Genomic DNA, 19197 nt, shown 5'->3' on the forward strand with positions numbered 1-19197 from the left:
CAATGGCAACAAAAGCCAAAATTGACAAATGGGATCTAAACTAAAGAGCTTCTGCACAGCAAAAGAAACTACCATCAGAGTGAACAGGCAACCTACAGAATGGGAGAATATTTTTACAATCTACCCATCTGACAAAAGGCTAGTATCCAGAATCTACAAAGAAGTTAAACAAATTTACAAGAAAAAAATCAAACAACCCCATCAAAAAGTGGGCAAAGGATATGAAAAGACACTTCTCAAAAGAAGACATTTATGCAGCCAACAGACACATGAAAAAATGCTCATCATCACTGGCCATCAGAGAAATGCAAATCAAAACCACAATGAGATACCATCTCACACCAGTTAGAATGGCCATCATTAAAAAGTCAGGAAACAACAGGTGCTGGAGAGGATGTGGAGAAATAGGAACACTTTTACACTGTTGGTGGGACTGTAAACTAGTTCAACCATTGTGGAAGACAGTGTGGCAATTCCTCAAGGATCTAGAACTAGAAATACCATTTGACCCAGCCATCCCATTACTGGACATATACCCAAAGGATTATAAATCATGCTGCTCTAAACACACATGCACATGTATGTTTATTGTGGCACTATTCACAATAGCAAAGACTTGGAACTAACCCAAATGTCCATCAATGATAGACTGGATTAAGAAAATGTGGCACATATACACCATGGAATACTATGCAGCCATAAAAAAGGATGAGTTCATGTCCTTTGTAGGGATATGGATGAAGCTGGAATCCATCATTCCGAGCAAACTATTGCAAGGACAGAAAACCAAACCCTGCATGTTCTCACTCATAGGTGAGAATTGAACAATGAGAACACTTGGACACTGGGTGGGGAACATCACACACTGGGGCCTGTTGTGGGGTGGGGGGATGGGGGAGGGATAGCATTAGGAGATACACCTAATGTAAATGACGAGTTAACAGGTGCAGCACACCAACATGGCACATGTATACATAGTAACAAACCTGCACGTTGTGCACATGTACCATAGAACTTAAAGTATAATAATAAAAATAAATAAATAAATTTGTGATATTTTTCTTTGGTTCCATAATAATGAGAAGAACAAAGAGACTCCCTCCTTCTGAAGCCTGGAAGCAAGAGCAAGTGACTGGCTGGCAAGCTCAGACCACTGTCACTACCCTGCAAAGCCAACCCTGGGAAGCACTCGATCCTATGTACCACAGCTAATTTCCATTCCATTGCAAATGTTTCTGTCTACAAGGACAGAATCAACTTTCACTTGGGAACTAGGATTAGAATGTGAAAAAGATTCTGCCTCTCAAAGAACAATATTTATTCAACTGAACAAGAAATCAAGTAATAATTGGCAAGGTAAATAGGTTTTTACAGAACCATCTCTCCTGAGAAAGCCTTTCCCAACTGAAGAAAAATTTTTTGGTTGCTGTTACTGTTTTAGAATAACATTTTCCAGGGTTAATTTTAGTCTCCCAATTTACTTTTCATACTTTGTCATCATGCCTGATTCCTCAAGACAAAAGACTCACTTTTGCCTTGACTTTGATCTTTGTTCTAGCAAAACTTTCAATGGGAAAGAAGTGAGCTTTCTTCTAAGCTGTGTGTCCTGTGACTGAGGTAGAAATGCAATGGCTGCACAGCGGCAGCCACTGCTCGGAGCGGAGTCTAAAGCCAGCCAGGGAAGAGGCCTGGAGGCAGGAACTCTCGAGTCCTTAGTGGTAAAAGCACAAATGAGTATTCTCTAAGTCAAGGCTGCTCAAAGACACAGCCACAGATGATGAGAGGAAGCCAAGTGGGGTTCATGAAGACCTTCTCTTCTCCATTCTGCAAGTAGCACCCTGCCATCCTTACCTCGGGCACTGGAAGGGGCAGAGGTAATCATCTGGGATGGTGCTGAGTGAGTGGAACTCAGGCTGGAGGAAGAAGGGCTTGCCTGGGACGAGGACAGAACAGAGACGTTGGTGACTGAGCCCTGGTACCTGGGGTTGGGATACGCGAGCTGCAAAGGGAGAAAAATCAGCAGGATAGAGGTCTGAATGGCCAGGACTTTAGGGATGGCACAGAGTTTGCTTTTTCATGCCCTGAGGTGCTCTGCCCCAGTGCCTTATGCTATACCCTGAGCCCTGATGGAGGCCAGGCTAATGGCTGGGCAACTAGGGGCCACCCACACCACCCATATGGAACAAAGTTGTTGGGCTGGCCATATTACGGTGACCATGGAGGAAGCAGGACTAAGCCAACAGGAATGCCAGGCAAGGGGGCAATCTTGCAGAGGATCTTTCCCATGGGATCTCTTAAAGCAACCAGGACTGAAGCTGGATTTTCTTCTTGGGAAATAAGGCCTGGGAACCGAGACTTAGGATGGTGTGTGGAGGAACGGCGGCTTTCTAGCTCCGGCGAGGGGTGTTCTGAATTCAGGAGCTAGATAATTAGGCAGGGCTGCCAGACACTGCAACAGCAAGGTGAGTTCTGTAGGCATGGTGCCCTGGCCCACTCTCCCTGGACAGCTCTATACCTGCATGTGGTGGTACAGGTCCTCGGGAGCATCGCCCATGGAGCCGTCGCCCAGCATCACCATGTTTCCTGCTTCACTAGACGCATGTGAGGAGAGAGAGGATGATGAATGGCGGCCTGTGCCCATCAAGTTCATGGGGCTGTGAGCAAGAGTGGGAAATAGGGAGGAGTCAGGCCCATGGCAGGTGGCAGCGGGAGAGTAGAGCGGAATGTGTGGAACAGTCATCCCTGGTTTCAGCTACCACCAGTTTGGATGGTTCCATAGCCAATGCTCATACCCATCTGAGGCCTGGAGCAGTCCTGAGCTGTACCCTGCTACTCAGGAGCCCTTGGTCTGGGAGAGACAATGGTGTGGTACAGTGGACAAGCCTCTACCTACAGCTACATGGCTTATGGCCACTCAGTTTAATGACATTAGCAGTTTCTCAGGAGGAGTAAGAGATATACCAAATCAGGTCAAAGATTTCAGGTCCCCCTTTCTATGGGGTATTAGTCTGGGTCAGTGGCCAACCCCCCCCAGCCCCCCACACCATGATGGGATCTGCTTCTTGGTCAGAGGCTTCTTCCTAGTGTGGGAAGCTACCAAAATAGCTGGCTGTGAACTATCTGCGGGCCTCCTTCCACATCTGTGGCCAAGAGGCTTGTCAACAGCTCTCCTCTAGCAATACCAGGAAAGCTTCTCATTCATTTGTTCCTTATTTACTAAGTGCCCACTCTGTGCTGAGTTGCTGTTCACACTGGAAAACAAGCCTAAGTGAGAGGGTCCTCTCACTAGTCTCCTCCTCCAACCTGGCCTTCCTGGCCTAGAGGCTTTCAGTATTCTCAGTTGAGCCCAGGCAAACTAGTCTTTGATGTTCACATCACTATGCTGTTTCTTCCTTAAAATGGACTTGGTGATCCTCATTTTCCTTGGGATCAAGTCCAAAGGCCTGCATGAACAAGGCCCATTCAGAGCTGGTCCTGTTCCCTGTCCATGCCCTGGAATCCTGCACTCCAGCCACTTGGCTCTACTCAGAGTGCTGACCAGGCTGGCTTGTTCATATCCTGAGGCTTCTGCATGTGTCAGTCAATTTGCCTAGATCTTGCCCTATCACCCTCCTAACCCCTAGCAAACATCTACTTATCCTTCAAGACTTACCCCAAATGCCCCCTCCTCCATGTTCCCACAGTATCACGTATACACTTTTCTTACCCAGGATAGTGACTGACTGAATGCAGGGTTTGGGTCCTATGGCAAGCGCCACATAAGTGTTTGCTGTGTGTGTGGGTAAGAGGGAATATGAGTATACAGAAGGACTCTTTCCTCTGACCCTTGGCAATTTAGACTCACCTCTCCAGAGGGAACCCTCCCCAGCCCTAAGGCCATACCTGTGCCGGTGGGTCATCTTGATGCTCTCCGGACTCATGGGGCTATGGGATGTCAGAACATTTCCCCGTGGGGTGCTGGTGCCTGAACATGCAGGACTTAGCTTATCCAAACCTGGAAACTCCTGTTGAGAAATGAATGCCCCTTCATAGAGAGTAAAGAATAAATAAGTAACTAAGGGATGTGAGGGAATAACTGACTAGTGATCAAAAATGTAAAAGAAACAAAAAAGAATCATATGGTTGGCTGAACCTGAACTGCTGACTTCCTTTGGGCAATGCCCCCTTCATGACCAAAACACCCTCCTAACTGCACTGGAACCTAGACCAAAGGCCACGTGCGAGGCCCCAGGTTGACTCCACAGTAAGAGAAGCACATCTGGAATGAACTGAAGCTGGTCTGAGCTCATAGGAGTGTGTTAACAGGTTTTCTCGCTACAGAATAAGTAGAACAAGATCTGGGAAGAAGGAGAGGAAGAGCTTATTATTAGTTGTCAATCGGTGGGCACCAATTACATAAGGATTGGTGTCGGGTTTTATTAGACTGCTAAATGGCCCAGCTCTTAGTGACCTGGGTTGTCTGTGACACGGTCTACGGGGAGACAGAACATAAAATCCTGATGTATGTAACTGAAAAATAGCACAGCTCTATTTTAGCTTAATTAATTCATATTAAGTATGTAGATTTCTGGGCAGACACTTCTGATCTCAAACCCTACTGGGTGACAGCATGTTTGTTTGTGTCCCTGTGTGCAACTCAGAGGAAACAACTGTTAAGGTTTCCTCAAGTCCTTCAAAATCTGTAGTGAACAGGGGCCCTAAGTCCACTGGGGATATTTCTGAGCTTGGTGTGAAGAAGCACCGGGTTTTCCACCTGCTTCTTCCAAAGCATACAGAGGGCTAAAATGTATTTCTGTAGCTGGAGAAAGGATATGTGTGCACATGGAAGAATGTGATATATATAGGAAAGTGTTTTGTGCTTTTTGCTGCAACCCACATGGCAGAGAACCTCCCCACTGGCCAGGCTCCAGCCTGCTTGGGTCACCTGCTGTGATGGGGAAGTTTGCACACAGCAGAGACCAGTCAAACAGGCAGGAGACCCTGGAATGAGAGGTAGTGGAATGAATACCCACCAGACTCGGTGATACTGCCCAAGTTCTTAACTAAATGGACACTCCAATTTTAAGGCGGAGATGTAAAAGAGCTTCTCTGCATATTTCACCTTGAAATACCATGGGAGAATCCTAATAGAGGGAGAAATTTCAGGATCTCCAGGCTTTCCTCTGGAAAATGTGCCCCTACCTCTCAAACTACAACAAGCTTCTTTTTCTCTTTTCATGCTGTCCACACTTGTCCACACAGGCTGACACCTGCACTGGGAGCCTGGAGGGACGGAGATGACCAGAACCTACAGCATCCAAGAACAAAGCACGTCCACCCCAAATGGGTCAGGCCCACTGAGTTTAAGTAGTTCAACCTCCCTCAGGGCTACTGTGGCCATGGTTATCCCTAGAGGGGGAATTTTTTGCTCATGACAACCTCGTGCAGCATCGAACAGCTCTACTTCTTGTCTCCCTGCCACGTCTATCCAGTGATCCTGGGTGATGAGAAGAGAACTTGGCTTGGGTGCCAGGTAGCAGCAGGTAATTAGGCTCATATCCCTTAAGATCTGGGAGCCAGCCTGTTTAGCAGGAAGGGATCTCTAGAAAACATTTGGAGTCAGCCCCACAGTTGAAAATGAGGTTTGGGTATGTGAATAGGGGGCTCTATCCTCAGCCAGTCAGCATTTCCTCTAAGACCTTGCCAAGGAATAGTGGTCCTAGAATATAAGTCCTGTTTGTGTGTTTAAATCCTTGGACCAAACCCTACTGTGGAGGCTGAAGAGCTGGGCCAGAGTTAGGGAGACTTTCAGGAGCCTGGTCCAGCCCCAGGACCTGCCTGACTCCTTTAAGAACTGCTAGCATGAAAGTACTGCTCATCCTAGGCTATCTCAGATGTGAGCCTGGATCACCAGACATGATAGAGGAAGTTGGGAAGAAGAGGGAGGGAGGGAAAGAGGGAGAAAAGGGAGTTGGGAGGAAGAGTAAAAAGAGGGAAAAGAGAATGATTAGAGGGAGGAGAAAGAATGAAGAAGGACAGGGAGAGAGGAGGAGGAGGGAGATGGGGAGAGAAGGCTGGCTCAGGCCATGCCTATCTCTTTACGTTCTTGGGATGAAAAACATCTCCAAAAAGATCCCTACATGTGGGCCATATACTTCAGCTCTTTTCCTTCACATATGAAAACCTGTTTACTAGCACAGTGCCCTGAAAAATGTTCCCTGCCCTTGAATCTGGCTCCTCCTTTGGGAGTGAGTGAGTGAGAGGATCCTCAGCATCCTTCCCCTGGATATAGCATCCATCCCTGCCCCCTGTCCCTCTGTAGGGAGGACAGCCTCTCTCCCCCATCCGGCCCCCGCCCAGGCTCCCTCCCTCCTATTTTCCTTTGGTTTGTGGTGTAGGTCTGGAGGAAGTGACACCTGGTTCTACTGCAGCAGGGGCAGGACAGGGATCAACTTACATGGTAGAGACTGGCCCGCATCATCTGGAACTGATCAATTAGCTTCTTATGCAGAGGCCGCATTTCTGGGTGCACAAACTTCTCATGAACTGCTAGCCCAACTCCAAGGACATGAACCTATCAGAGTCACAAACAAGGCCACTCTGTGAACCATGAGCAGCCCCTGAGAACTGAAGCCATCTTGTAGTGCATGGATTTTCTCACCTGGCTGCTGGTCCCCAAGCTCTCTAAGACATACCTGCTCCTGCATAAGCTCCTTGAGCTGGGTGATCTTCTCAGCATCTCCTGGGTGCTTGTTGATGTAATCTTTATCAAAGAAGGCCTGTGAAAGGAAAGGCCGAGTCAGGAAGACTCTTCCCAAGACTACTGCTTAAATGGAGCCCAGGAGACTTGAGTCCACTAATGCCACCTAAAAAGCAGCCAGGCTGTTTCCTCATAGGTACATACACCAGTCTGGCCTGTTTGAACTTCTGGCAGTTAGAGGTGTGTTTTTTTGTCTGAGAAGGATTGAACGTGGCCAAGCCATCTAAGTCTGGATGCTGACCCCAGTCCCTCATGGAGCCTGGATGGCCTAGGTAGGGCAGGCAGGACTGGTGGACTGGGAGTAGGGGCTAGCCTCTTATCCAGCCTACGACTCACTTCTCCTGACGGGCTGGGCTCCAAGGCTCCTCTTGGAGGGCACTTAACATCCTCCCATAATCAGGATTACAGATTACCCATCTCAGAGTTCAGAGAATAAAAATGAAGAAAAGCCCCTACCAGAGAACTGTGCCAAAGAAACAGGGAGTGATAGGGAGCTTAGGGCCTCATTCCAGGACCATGCCAAGGGAGGGCATGTAGGGAAGGCTACCTAAGGAGACTATAATCTTGAAAAGAGAAGCCTGTGAGCCGCCTTCCCAGCCAGGCTGCCTGCATGGTTTTGGCCTGTGGCCACAGCTTACCTCCTGATAGCGTGCAATGCCTCCATTGACAGCTGCATCAATAACACCATTCAGGCACATGCTTAGCAGGTTGATATTGCCATGCACCTGCTTGTGTTGATATTGGCTGATCAGGGAGCGTAGCTCCTGGTTCTTATTCTCAACCACTTGGATGGCATTCTCCAGAGGGCTCACCTCCACCTAGGGGCACACAGCACACAGAGTCATCCCCAAAATGATGATAACCCCTCATCATCTTCCTGAGATCTGGGGTCTAAGATCTGTGGTACTGATTCCCCTTCCTTGTTACTGTGAACTTGAGACTCCCTGGACCCTTTCCACTTCTGTTGTCTGATTTATAGGCACTTGGAAGTACAGCAAATAGTGAAGAGCACTAGTTCTGAAATCAGAGCACTCTGGTTTCTTGAATCTCAGAGAATAGTTTTCTCATATGTAAAGTAGGAGGTTGAAAATACCTGCTGCTCAGGGGTGTTGTATGGATTAGATAAGAGAAGGTACACAAAGATCCTAGCACAGGGTTGACCTGTGGGAGCCTTGGCCAGGCAGGTGGCCGATGCTCTCTTTTTCTTTAGTCCTTAGAGAAGGGCCCCCAGAGCTGGGGCTGATGGAGCAGTTGTGAAGCTCAGCTTCATCTGAGACATGTCTCACCAGTTCCCTCCTCTCCACTTCAAACCACCGAGAGATGCCAGGCAAGCTGTGGGTCAGGGTCAGTGTGGTACGTTCAATCCACAGGCTCTGTAGGGAGGGAACAGGCAGGTGTGGGCAGTTAGGCAAGTTTTGCCACACCCTGCCTCCCTGAGGGATAAAACAGTGGTGAGTTCCTAAGAAAGTTGAGCTTGCCCCTGGACTTGCTGTGTGTACTGCCCCTGTTTTCCTAGATTTGTTCACCTTGAATTCATTCTCCTTGTCCTTGGGGCCTTTGTGAAAAGGCCTGTCGTACCGGAACTTCCTCACATTGTTGACGCGATAGAAGCTCTTGACGCGATCGGGTACCCTATCCATCTGCAGAACATCCACATAATCTGGAATGGGCGTCACTGCATAGATCTGCAAGTCTGGGCAGGAAGTGAAGGAGAAACACAGACTTGCCAGAGCTGGACCTGAGAGGCTGACCCCTGTTATCTCCTCAAAGGGGGGAAGTGCACCATAGCCCCTGCTCCTTACTGACAGCCCAGTGGGGGAGGCAGTGGCATCTCTAGGGGCAGATCAGACCCAAGCACAGTTAGGTGAATCTCTATCTGCTCTCTCTCTCTCCCTGCTCTAGTAGTTGAGTTTCATGAGCACTCAGCCAAGGTGAGATGTCAACAGCCAAGTGTTCTCTGGTGCCCCTTTAAGAAACAAAGGGAAAGAGGGGAATGCAGGCATCCACCCCACGGGAGTGACAGAAGGCTGCAAGGGTCTGGGCTTCACCTCTATAGGTAAAGCATATTTACTGAAGAACAACTTTTAAATAAAATACTGTTTGAAATCTTTGTGGAAAAAAAGCAGATAAGAGTCCACTTGCCCTCCCTTCTCTGAAACAAGCTTGCCGTAGTCATGGCAACTGTCATGTGGTCCCCAAGGAAGCTGTGTGTGAAAGGTGAGGGGAAGGGCAGTGTTTCCATTCAGACTTCCAAGTGCCACCAAACCAAAGGAACTTCCCATCTTCTCCTGCTCCGCACATCCTTGGGCCCTGGCCCAGTCCGCCTGATGAAGACAAGGGACAATAATAGTACACATGGGAGTGGAGCAGGGCACAGCACAGGTGGTATCCCTGTGACAAGAGCCCTGATAGGACCCCAAGTCACTCTGTAGTGATTGCTCCTGGCTGCCTGGGCAGACTCCTCATAGGGCAGGGTGAGGATTAAGCTGTTGGAAGCAGCCAGCCTGAGGGATAAAGGCCCTCCTGAAGCCCCACTGGTGACTAGACCACCCACTGCTAAGGGCGCGCCACTGCTTCCTCTTTGAGGCATTAGTGCCTTGCTAAGTGTGTGCTAAGCAATGAGGACACACTCAGGTTTAGGACTATGGGATATCTAACCTGTGTGGTTGGCAATGTGGTAGAGGGGCAGCTGACTGGGTGGACCTCACCTCCCAGGGCCCCTGCCCTCCTCCTCCCACCCAGTATCAAAAGATACACTGGGCATCGCACTGTAGGATGGCATCATCAGGATGGTTGGGGTGCTGCATGGCGACAGCCTGCGGAAACTCGCTGAGCATCCTCTGCTGGAAGGCCTCCAGCCTCTCGTAGTCATGGCCACGGCACACGTATTCTTTGTTCTGCCATAAACAGAAGAGCACACTCTATGTATGCTTTGCTTGTAGCCCCCCACCTCCACCCTGGAGTCAGTAGCTACATATAGCACAAACATATCTTAAGAGCCTTCTCTGTATTAGGCCCTGGGTCAGGCACAGGGCATTGCACTCAATCCCCAGACAATCAAGGAGGCAGAAGAAAAACAAAGCGAGAATTACACTGTGGTGTGGCAGCCCCAAGGGAAGGATACTGGCTGCAAGAAGCTTGGAAGAAGGAGAAAAACCTTACGCAGAAAAGAGAGCAAGGTGGGAGATGGGATTTTAGAAAAAGCTATGTTTAAAAAATGTCCTGAAAGGTCCACCTAGGTCAGGCTGGTATGGTATGGTATGAGTGGAGAAGGGCAATCTATGTGGGTACCGTGACAACCAGGGCAACAACAATCAAGACAGGAAAAGGCGGAGCTGGAAAGAAGGTGTCTGTGTAGAGAACTGGTAGAAGCAGTTGGGCAGAGGGGGCACTGCCAGCCCCTCTTGGCATGTCTTCAAAGGAAGAAAGAGGCGTCACAGGGCCAGCCATATGCTTCCCAGGACAGGGTTAATCACTGGGCAGGCCTTGGAAGACCCTGACCCTGACTCCAATGTTACCAAGGAGTGATTGCTGTGGGTGCCACCAAATAATTTTAAATGGGGGGGGCGGTGATCAAGTGTGTGGTTCTGAAGGATCACGAAGGATCACTTTTTATTATTTTTTATTATTATTTTTTATTATTATACTTTTAAGTTTTAGGGTACATGTGCACAATGTGCAGGTTTGTTATATATGTATACATGTGCCATGTTGGTGTGCTGCACCCATTAACTCGTCATTTAGCATTAGGCATATCTCCTAATGCTATCCCTCCCCCCTCCCCCCACCCCGCAACAGTCCCCAGTGTGTGATGTTCCCCTTCCTGTGTCCATGTGTTCTCATTGTTCAATTGCCACCTATGAGTGAGAACATGCGGTGTTTGGTTTTTTGTCCTTGCAATAGTTTGCTGAGAATGATGGTTTCCAGTTCCATCCATGTCCCTACAAAGGACATGAACTCATCATTTTTTATGGCTGCATAGTATTCCATGGTGTATATGTGCCACATTTTCTTAATCCAGTCTATCATTGATGGACATTTGGGTTGGTTCCAAGTCTTTGCTATTGTGAATAGTGCCACAATAAACATACGTGTGCATGTGTTTTTATAGCAGCATGATTTATAATCCTTTGGGTATATACCCAGTAATGGGATGGCTGGGTCAAATGGTATTTCTAGTTCTAGATCCCTGAGGAATCGCCACACTGACTTCCACAATGGTTGAACTAGTTTACAGTCCCACCAACAGTGTAAAAGTGTTTCTATTTCTCCACATCCTCTCCAGCACCTGTTGTTTCCTGACTTTTGAATGATGGCCATTCTAACTGGTGTGAGATGGTATCTCATTGTGGTTTTGATTTGCATTTCTCTGATGGCCAGTGATGATGAGCATTTTTTCATGTGTCTGTTGGCTGCATAAATGTCTTCTTTTGAGAAGTGTCTGTTCATATCCTGAAGGATCACTTTTATTAGTTGGGAGAAACAGTCTAATGTTGCCCAGTGCCCAGTAGGTATTCAGTAACTGTTTATTGCATTAATAACTCTTTGGCAGCAAATTCCTTTGCAAACATGTCAGCAGAATAAATAAATATCATTCTAAGTACAGATTTCTTAAAACTTTATGTTATGTCACATTTAGTTTGGGTTATGTCTCAGTTTTTCTCTTTGTGGACAAGGCACCCCCAACTATGCTTGCTCTGCCTATGTCATAGCTGGTCATGAGTGGGTGGCTGGAGGAAGTTCCCCTGAAACCCACTGGTGATACAGTCTGCCCACCCAACTCCCTAGCCAGACCCATTTGAACAAAATGGTATCAGGCACTGCCAGCCCCTCTTGGCATGTCTTCAAAGGAAGAAAGAGAGAGAGAGAGGCGTCATAGGGCCAGCCATATGCTTCCTGGGACAGGGTTAATCACAGGGCAGGCCTTGGAAGACCCTGACCTTCTTGAAATAGGATTTCTGTCTCATTTTTACTTCCTCTCTCACTATGGGAGAACTTGACTAAGGCTGGGCCATGTGTCTGTATTGTTTTTTTGTTTTTTTGAGATAGAGTCTCACTCTCTTGCCCAGGCTGGAGTGCAGTGGTACAATCTGGGCTCACTGCAATCTATGCCTCCCAGGTTCAAGTGATTCTCCCACTTCAGCCTCTCAAGTAGCTGGGATTACAGGTATCTGGCAACATGCCTGGCTAATTTTTGTATTTTTAGCAGAGATGGGGTTTCACCATGTTGGCCAGGCTGGTCTTGAGCTCCCGACCTCAGGTGATCCACCCACCTCAGCCTTCCAAAGTGCTGGGATAACAGGCATGAGCCACTGTGCCCAGCCTGGGCCATGTGTCTGGATGAATCAGAATGGAAGGGATTCTGATTCTGATTAACGCTAGAAGGGAAGTTAAGGTGAGGAGGAGCAGGCTGGCCTCTCCAGTGGAACAGACCAGTAGTTAAAGGACAGAGATATTTCTATATCTTTTGCTTGATAAATAAAATTGACAAAGAAAGTACTTGTGAAGAACTAGACTTTTCATATCATTCATATGTACAACCCTCACCAACGTCTGTTCATGGGTCAAATGATGAGAAATATAAATTCCCTCAAGAAGGGAGGGTTGGATGTTTTCCTGACTCTTTGCAGATTAATAGAAAATCACATTTGTGAGGCGAGGCAGGCAGATGGCCCAGAGAAACCAAGGTGACAGAGCTAAAGTAATAGATGGCCTGTGCATTCAGGGATGGTAGGAGAGTAGCCTAGCCTTCTGGGGAAGGCTCAGCAGGAAGAACGCACACAGTGTTGACCTTGAGGCTGACTGTTGGTTTCATATTCACTTGGGCAAGAGCCCCAGCATCCCCACAAAAGACAGATCTGGCCACCACTGCTTTGTACCTGGTTCTCACCATCTGCAAGGCAAAGAGCTACCTCCACTGGGGCTTATTATTCTGCCACAGATGAACTGAGCAGCTGAAATAAGGGAAAGTAGCATGTGGGTTGGCTGAGGAAATTTGTATGCATGAATTATACATGCATCATACCTCTCCTTGAGATTGCACCTTGTGTGGAGATGGGAATGGATTGATGGGTGATATTTCCTAACACCGCTTGTTATTCTTCCTCCATTACCAGGGTCTTTGAAACCACATTTGAACATTTGGACTGTTACTTGTGAGCATGATGTGGATGGCTTAGATGCAGGTTTTATGCCAGGTCCTACCTGACAGAAAGCTCCGACAACCCTGAGACACTAATGTGTCCTGTGACATGAGCATGAAAGGGTGGGAAACAGGTTGGACTATGATGGAGCATTCCTGCTTGGCAGAACAGAAACAGGGGACACCAGGGCCTGATTCTGTAATATCCAAAATAATGATGTTTTACAGTGAAATTTCATTTTTGATGTACAAATTGTGGATCTATACAGGAAGAAGAAAATGATAAGAAAGCATAATTTGCAAAGATAAAATGAGAAAAAGGCAAGTTACAAGACCAGAATCATTAGTTTGTCAAAGGACTTTCTGAAAATGCTTTTGGTTTCTAATTCTTGTACAATTGCTTCTACTTCTTTTGCTGATTTCCACCACTTCCATTGTTCTTATATGATCTATACTGATGGGGCTAGCAAATATGCCACTTCTGAAATGCCTGGGCTGGATGGTCACTAGAGATGAAGGAGGCCCAGTCCTCTTAAGAAAGTCTCTCTACTCATTCCTGGCTGGGCGCAGTGGCTCATGCCTGTAATCCCAGCACTTTGGAAGGCTGAGGCGGCCAGATCACATGAGGTCGGGAGTTCGAGACCAGCCTGACCAACACGGAGAAACCCTGTCTCTACTAAAAATACAAAATTAGCCAGGCGTGGTGGCGCATGCCTGTAATCCCAGCTACTTGGGAAGGCTGAGGCAGGAGACTCGCTTGAACCTGGGAGGCAGAGGCTGCGGTGAGCCAAGATCGTGCCATTGTACTCCAGCCTGGGCAACAAGAGTGAAACTCTGTCTCAAAAAAAAAAAAAAAAATGTCTCTCTACTCATTCCCATTCTGCTACTAGAAACACTCCTGTGGAATAGAGTTAGAGCTTTCCTGGGGATCACAATCAGGCAGTGAGCTTGCTGTCCCTGTCATATTGCCAGTGCTCACACAGATCGTTTTTCCTTCTAGCCTAGAATGATTACTGCCCAAGAAAAGTGCAAGTTGACCTGCCTTACTTCTGCCATGTGGTTAGCCTGGACTCTGCCGCTAGCAGACTAGCTTTTTTTAAAGGAGCTATTAAGCCCAGTTGACCCTTGATGTGATAACAAGCTTGTTATTGCTCATTGGCTAACCCAATTTCTCCAAGAAGACAGGATCCCAAACATACCAAAGGGAATTTTCCCAGCTACTTGCTGAGACTTGTGGACAGTGAACTTTAGTTAAAGATATTGGAACTGGGGGTGATTAGATTAGGTCTCAACTGCTCCAGGGCCCACACATCAAGGCAGCTTCATTTAGATAATCTGAGAACACATCTCTATGGGATTCAGCCTATAGTGTATGTTGACTACTCCTGGAGCCTCTGAGTTGTGCTGAATAAATAAGAAAATCACAACTGGTGTCAGTAGATCTATGCTCAGTCATCCTTTCCACTCTTTTTATATTCCAGTTCAGCCTGCCAGGGAATGGTAGGGAGAAAAGGCTGTTGTCATCCTGGGTCAGAGAACTGGCTGCCTAGAAGAGGCTTTCTACAGCCAAACCCAGTGCTTGGCAGCTCCCTCAGGATCCTAGGAGCCACATGCTGTGTTCTTCAGGTTCTCTCATACCAACAGTTCTCCATCCTGGCTGCACAGGCTACAGTGCAGCCAGGAGGAAAAACCATCGTCTTAGATGACAAACCTAAGAGGCCAGTCTACTGTTAAGGTCAGGGCTTTACTAGTGCTCTATATGGCTGAGAAGAGTCACAATGGAGGTTCCAGGCACTGGAGGCAGAAGTTGAAAGGCACCTATGGGACACTCTTAGACCCTGGTCACTTTCTGAAGAAACTCCATTGATTTGGTAAGAAAGCCACCCTCACACATTCCTGGTAGCTACAGAATAACAGAGCAGACTAAAACAGAGTCTGAAGTTGGCAGCCAGTCCAGTCAAATAAAACCAAATGCCTGTTGTTAACTGGTCTATCCTCTGTAAGGAAGTATTCAGTAGAAAAGGCAAAAAGGGGAAGAAAAGAATACAGGTTTTAAGTGAATTAGGTGTAAAATATATAAGTTCTTGTGGCCATCTGAATGGACTCACCCGAAGAAAGAAAGGAAACTTCCTGCCATAGAAGCCGACCCGAAAGAACTCGGGCTCCAGGCGTTGCTGCTCCATAATGTTGTCATAGTAGCTGGCCTCCATTTTCTGTGAATGAGAAAGGTCTTCAGGTTGGCTTGACTGCGGTTGGTATCCAAAGCAAGTTCTCCCAGGCCCAACTGGACAGTGTCTTCTGGAAAGGGATCATGGCAACTCAATCTAGACAAGAAGTAAGTGAGCCTCTAGACATGACCAGCCTCTCTCCAGGGAGTTTCATCATGGAAGAGAAAGTCCTCCATCACCACTGTCTGATGGTGGGATGGGGACAGGCCTGCCCACTGCAGCCCTGTGCAGCTGCTGTGAATGTCCTTCCTAGGGAATGGACTCAGCCCTATAGAGATCTGGGCTTACTGTACTTGAGAGGCACACTTTTAACATGGACATTTTCTGCCTGGGGATTTCTGGTTTTGACCAATACTCACTATACCAGTTAACCTCTGACTAGGTTGCTTGTAGCTGGCTACTAGCAATTCCCACCACCATTTTGCATCAGTCCAACTCTTGTTCATCTATCATCTGACTAAAGACGTTAACAACTGTAGTGAGGAAGGCTCAGATGCCAACAGCACTGGTACTCACTCCAAGTTAAGATATTTTAAACTTGAAAAGCTAACTAATATCCGTGATGTCTAGCATTCCAAGGTCTGTAACTTTTTTACTTGTGGCTGACCTAGCTTCACATTCAGAAAAAAACTCACTGCAACTTTGATTGGGAAGATAGCTCTAATGCATTCAATCAAGCCAGCCTGCCAGAACTGGTTAAGAAGCCACTGCTAGAGGAACATGCCCAAACACCAATCTGGATCATAGAACAGGAGAGTTAGCCCAAGGATGAGGGTGCAGAAAGGGTGAGTTGAGACTGCTAGCCTCTTTTTTGCTGATGAAATCAGCAGCCATTATGATTCAGAACCCAGCACTAGCAACCAGGAAAAATTTGGTGCAGACCTTCAAAGCCCATCGGGCATTTGATTTAGTTTTTTAATATTCTGCATCAAAGAAGGCAGCAAGTACAACATGCTTAAAAGTGACCATAAGCAAAGTGGGGAAAGCTCGTAAAAAGATTTTGGATGAAGCATCCATAAACAAAACCATTCCAGGAAAAGCTTCTCTGTGAAGTTGAGCTGCCACCTGCTTCTTGAAACCACCATCCTATCCTGCCTATGCCACTTCTCCCTTCTCTGAGCACCAGTGGCTCTTGGGGTCTAAGTCATACAATTATTTGTCAGGTGTTATTTTTAGTTTCGTAGTCAGACTGCAAGTGTCCTGAGGGCAGGAGTCTTGGCTTTTGTTTCTCTTGTATTGTCCACAGCACTAAACCAAGGGCTGGGCCCATAGAGAACACTCATTTAGAAACTAATGCCAGTCAGGGCTGGGGCGGGGGGAGGGGCACAGCTCACCCGAATCCAGCTGAGGCTCTGGTAATCATAGAGGCTCTCGTACTGACACGCCAGCTCCCTGCACAGTGGGATCCCAAACTCCCAGCTCTGTGTCAGAAATAGAAATAGGGCTTCAGCATCTCATCCTCAGAATAGCCTAAGCCCACATTAAACACATCAGAAGACACACAACAAAAGGTCTCCCGCCAGCTCCAACTCATGTGTCACAAAGAACATATGCCTCAAAACCAATTTGGGGGGCATGACACAGCCGTGTGGCTTTCTAGCTCAAGCATAGTTTTTAGGTCTCTGCTCAAATGTCTCCACCTCCAAGAGGCCTCTCCTGACAACTTTGTCAAGAATAGGCACTTCCTTGTCCATTTCTGTTCTGTTACTATGAAGTTATCTTAATTTAAAAAAATTACTTACTTTTTTGTTGTATTAGTCTCAATCAGATGATAAACAGAATGAGGGCAGGGGCCCTGTTTATTTTGTTCTCAGAGACTAGAACAATGCCAGGGATGTATCAGGTACTCAATAAAGATTTATTTGATGAGATAATGAAACACTAATTTTTAGATTAAGATCGTTTAAGCTCAGAAGCAAGTATGGAAACCAAGAAGAAAATGCCTACTCAAGGACTTGGCAGTAGGTCTGACAATTTCCTTTATGGAACTAATTGACCTTAAATTAGGCTTCACATGATCCTTGCCTAGTTAGATTCCAGGCTTTCTGTGGTATGGCTCCTGTTACAGCAACATGCCCATGCAACAGCCTGACAGAAGGCTGCAGTGGCCTTCATTAAGAGGTGATATTATCCATTTCCTCCTTTAAAAAAAATAAATACCTCTTTGGAAGTCAAATTGTTCGTGTTTGCAGATGACATGATTGTATACTTAGAAAACCCCATTGTCTCAGCCCAAAATCTCCTTAAGCTGATAAGCAGCTTCAGCAAAGTCTCAGGATATAAAATCATTGTGCAAAAATCACAAGGATTCCTATACACCAATAACAGACAAACAGAGAGCCAAATCATGAGTAAACTCCCATTCACAATTGCTTCAAAGAGAATAAAATACCTAGGAATCCAGCTTACAAGGGATGTGAAGGACCTCTTCAAGGAGAACTACAAACCACTGCTCAACGAAGTAAAAGAGGACATAAACAAATGGAAGAACATTCCATCCTCATGGATAGGAAGAACCAATATTGTGAAAATGGCCATACTGCCCAAGGTAATTTATACATTCAATGCCATTCCCATCAAGCTACCAATAACTTTCTTCACAGAGTTGGAAAAAACTACTTTAAAGCTCATATGGAACCAAAAAAGAGCCCGCATTGCCAAGACAATCCTAAGCAAAAAGAACAAAGCTGGAGGCATCACACTACCTGACTTCAAACTATACTACAAGGCTACAATGACCAAAACAGCATGGTACCAGTACCAAAACAGAGATATGGACGAATGGAACAGAACAGAGTCCTCAGAAATAATATCACATATCTACAACCATCTGATCTTTGACAAACCTGACAAAAACAAGCAATGGGGAAAGGATTCCCTATTTAATAAATGGTGCTGGGAAAACTGGCTAGCCATATGTAGAAAGCTGAAACTGGATCCCTTCCTTACACCTTGTACAAAAATTAATTCAAGATGGATTAAAGACTTAAATGTTAGACCTAAAACCATAAAAACCCTAGAAGAAAACCTAGGCAATACCATTCAGGACATAGGCATGGGCAAGCACTTCATGACTAAAACACCAAAAGCAATGGCAACAAAAGCCAAAATTGACAAATGGGATCTAATTAAACTAAAGAGCTTCTGCACAGCAAAAGAAACTACCATCAGAGTGAACAGGCAACCTACAGAATGGGAGAATATTTTTACAATCTACCCATCTGACAAAGGGCTAATATCCAGAATCTACAAAGAACTTAAACAAATTTACAAGAAAAAAATCAAACAACCCTATCAAAAAGTGGGCAAAGGATATGAAAAGACACTTCTCAAAAGAAGACATTTATGCAGCCAACAGACACATGAAAAAATGGTCATCATCACTGGCCATCAGAGAAATGCAAATCAAAACCACAATGAGATACCATCTCACACCAGTTAGAATGGCCATCATTAAAAAGTCAGGAAACAACAGGTGCTGGAGAAGTTGTGGAGAAATAGGAACACTTTTACACTGTTGGTGGAACTGTAAACTAGTTCCACCATTGTGGAAGAGAGTGTGGAGATTCCTCAAGGATCTAGAACTAGAAATACCATTTGACCCAGCGATCTCATTACTGGGTATATACCCAAAAGATTATAAATCATGCTGCTCTAAACACACATGCACACATATGTTTATTGAGGCACTATTCACAATAGCAAAGACTTGGAACCAACCCAAATGTCCATCAGTGATAGACTGGATTAAGAAAATGTGGCACATATACACCATGGAATACTATGCAGCCATAAAAAAGGATGAGTCCATGTCCTTTGTAGGGATATGGATGAAGCTGGAATCCATCATTCTGAGCAAACTATTGCAAGGACAGAAAACCAAACACTGCATGTTCTTACTCAGAGGTGGGAACTGAACAATGAGAACACTTGGACACAGGGTGGGGAACATCACACACCAGGGCCTGTTGTGGGGTGGTGGGAGGGGGGAGGGATAGCATTAGGAGATATACCTAATGTAAATGACGAGTTAACGGGTGCAGCACACCAACACGGCACGGTATACATATGTAACAAACCTGCACATT

The 19197-nt window shown here is 46.3% G+C and overlaps 1 protein-coding gene across 4 annotated transcripts in view; it reads right to left on the reverse strand.

The window, feature by feature from the left end:
• Window positions 1–19197, reverse strand: part of DOCK3 (dedicator of cytokinesis 3) — a 649329-nt gene that overhangs the window by 19573 nt on the left and 610559 nt on the right. For all 4 annotated transcript variants that reach the window (XM_032161429.2, XM_032161424.2, XM_058442283.1 and 1 more), the window contains exons 39-49: window positions 16444–16530; window positions 14990–15094; window positions 9495–9636; window positions 8266–8432; window positions 8026–8112; window positions 7378–7557; window positions 6675–6758; window positions 6437–6553; window positions 3883–4004; window positions 2516–2654; window positions 1852–1999 (exon numbers count right to left, since the gene is read on the reverse strand). In XM_032161429.2, coding sequence (XP_032017320.1) covers window positions 1852–1999; window positions 2516–2654; window positions 3883–4004; window positions 6437–6553; window positions 6675–6758; window positions 7378–7557; window positions 8026–8112; window positions 8266–8432; window positions 9495–9636; window positions 14990–15094; window positions 16444–16530 — 1378 coding nt within the window. The remainder of the gene's footprint in view (window positions 1–1851; window positions 2000–2515; window positions 2655–3882; window positions 4005–6436; window positions 6554–6674; window positions 6759–7377; window positions 7558–8025; window positions 8113–8265; window positions 8433–9494; window positions 9637–14989; window positions 15095–16443; window positions 16531–19197) is intronic.

The sequence above is a fragment of the Hylobates moloch genome, unplaced genomic scaffold, assembly GCF_009828535.3.
Source record: "Hylobates moloch isolate HMO894 unplaced genomic scaffold, HMol_V3 SCAFFOLD_8, whole genome shotgun sequence".
Lineage (NCBI taxonomy): Eukaryota > Metazoa > Chordata > Mammalia > Primates > Hylobatidae > Hylobates > Hylobates moloch.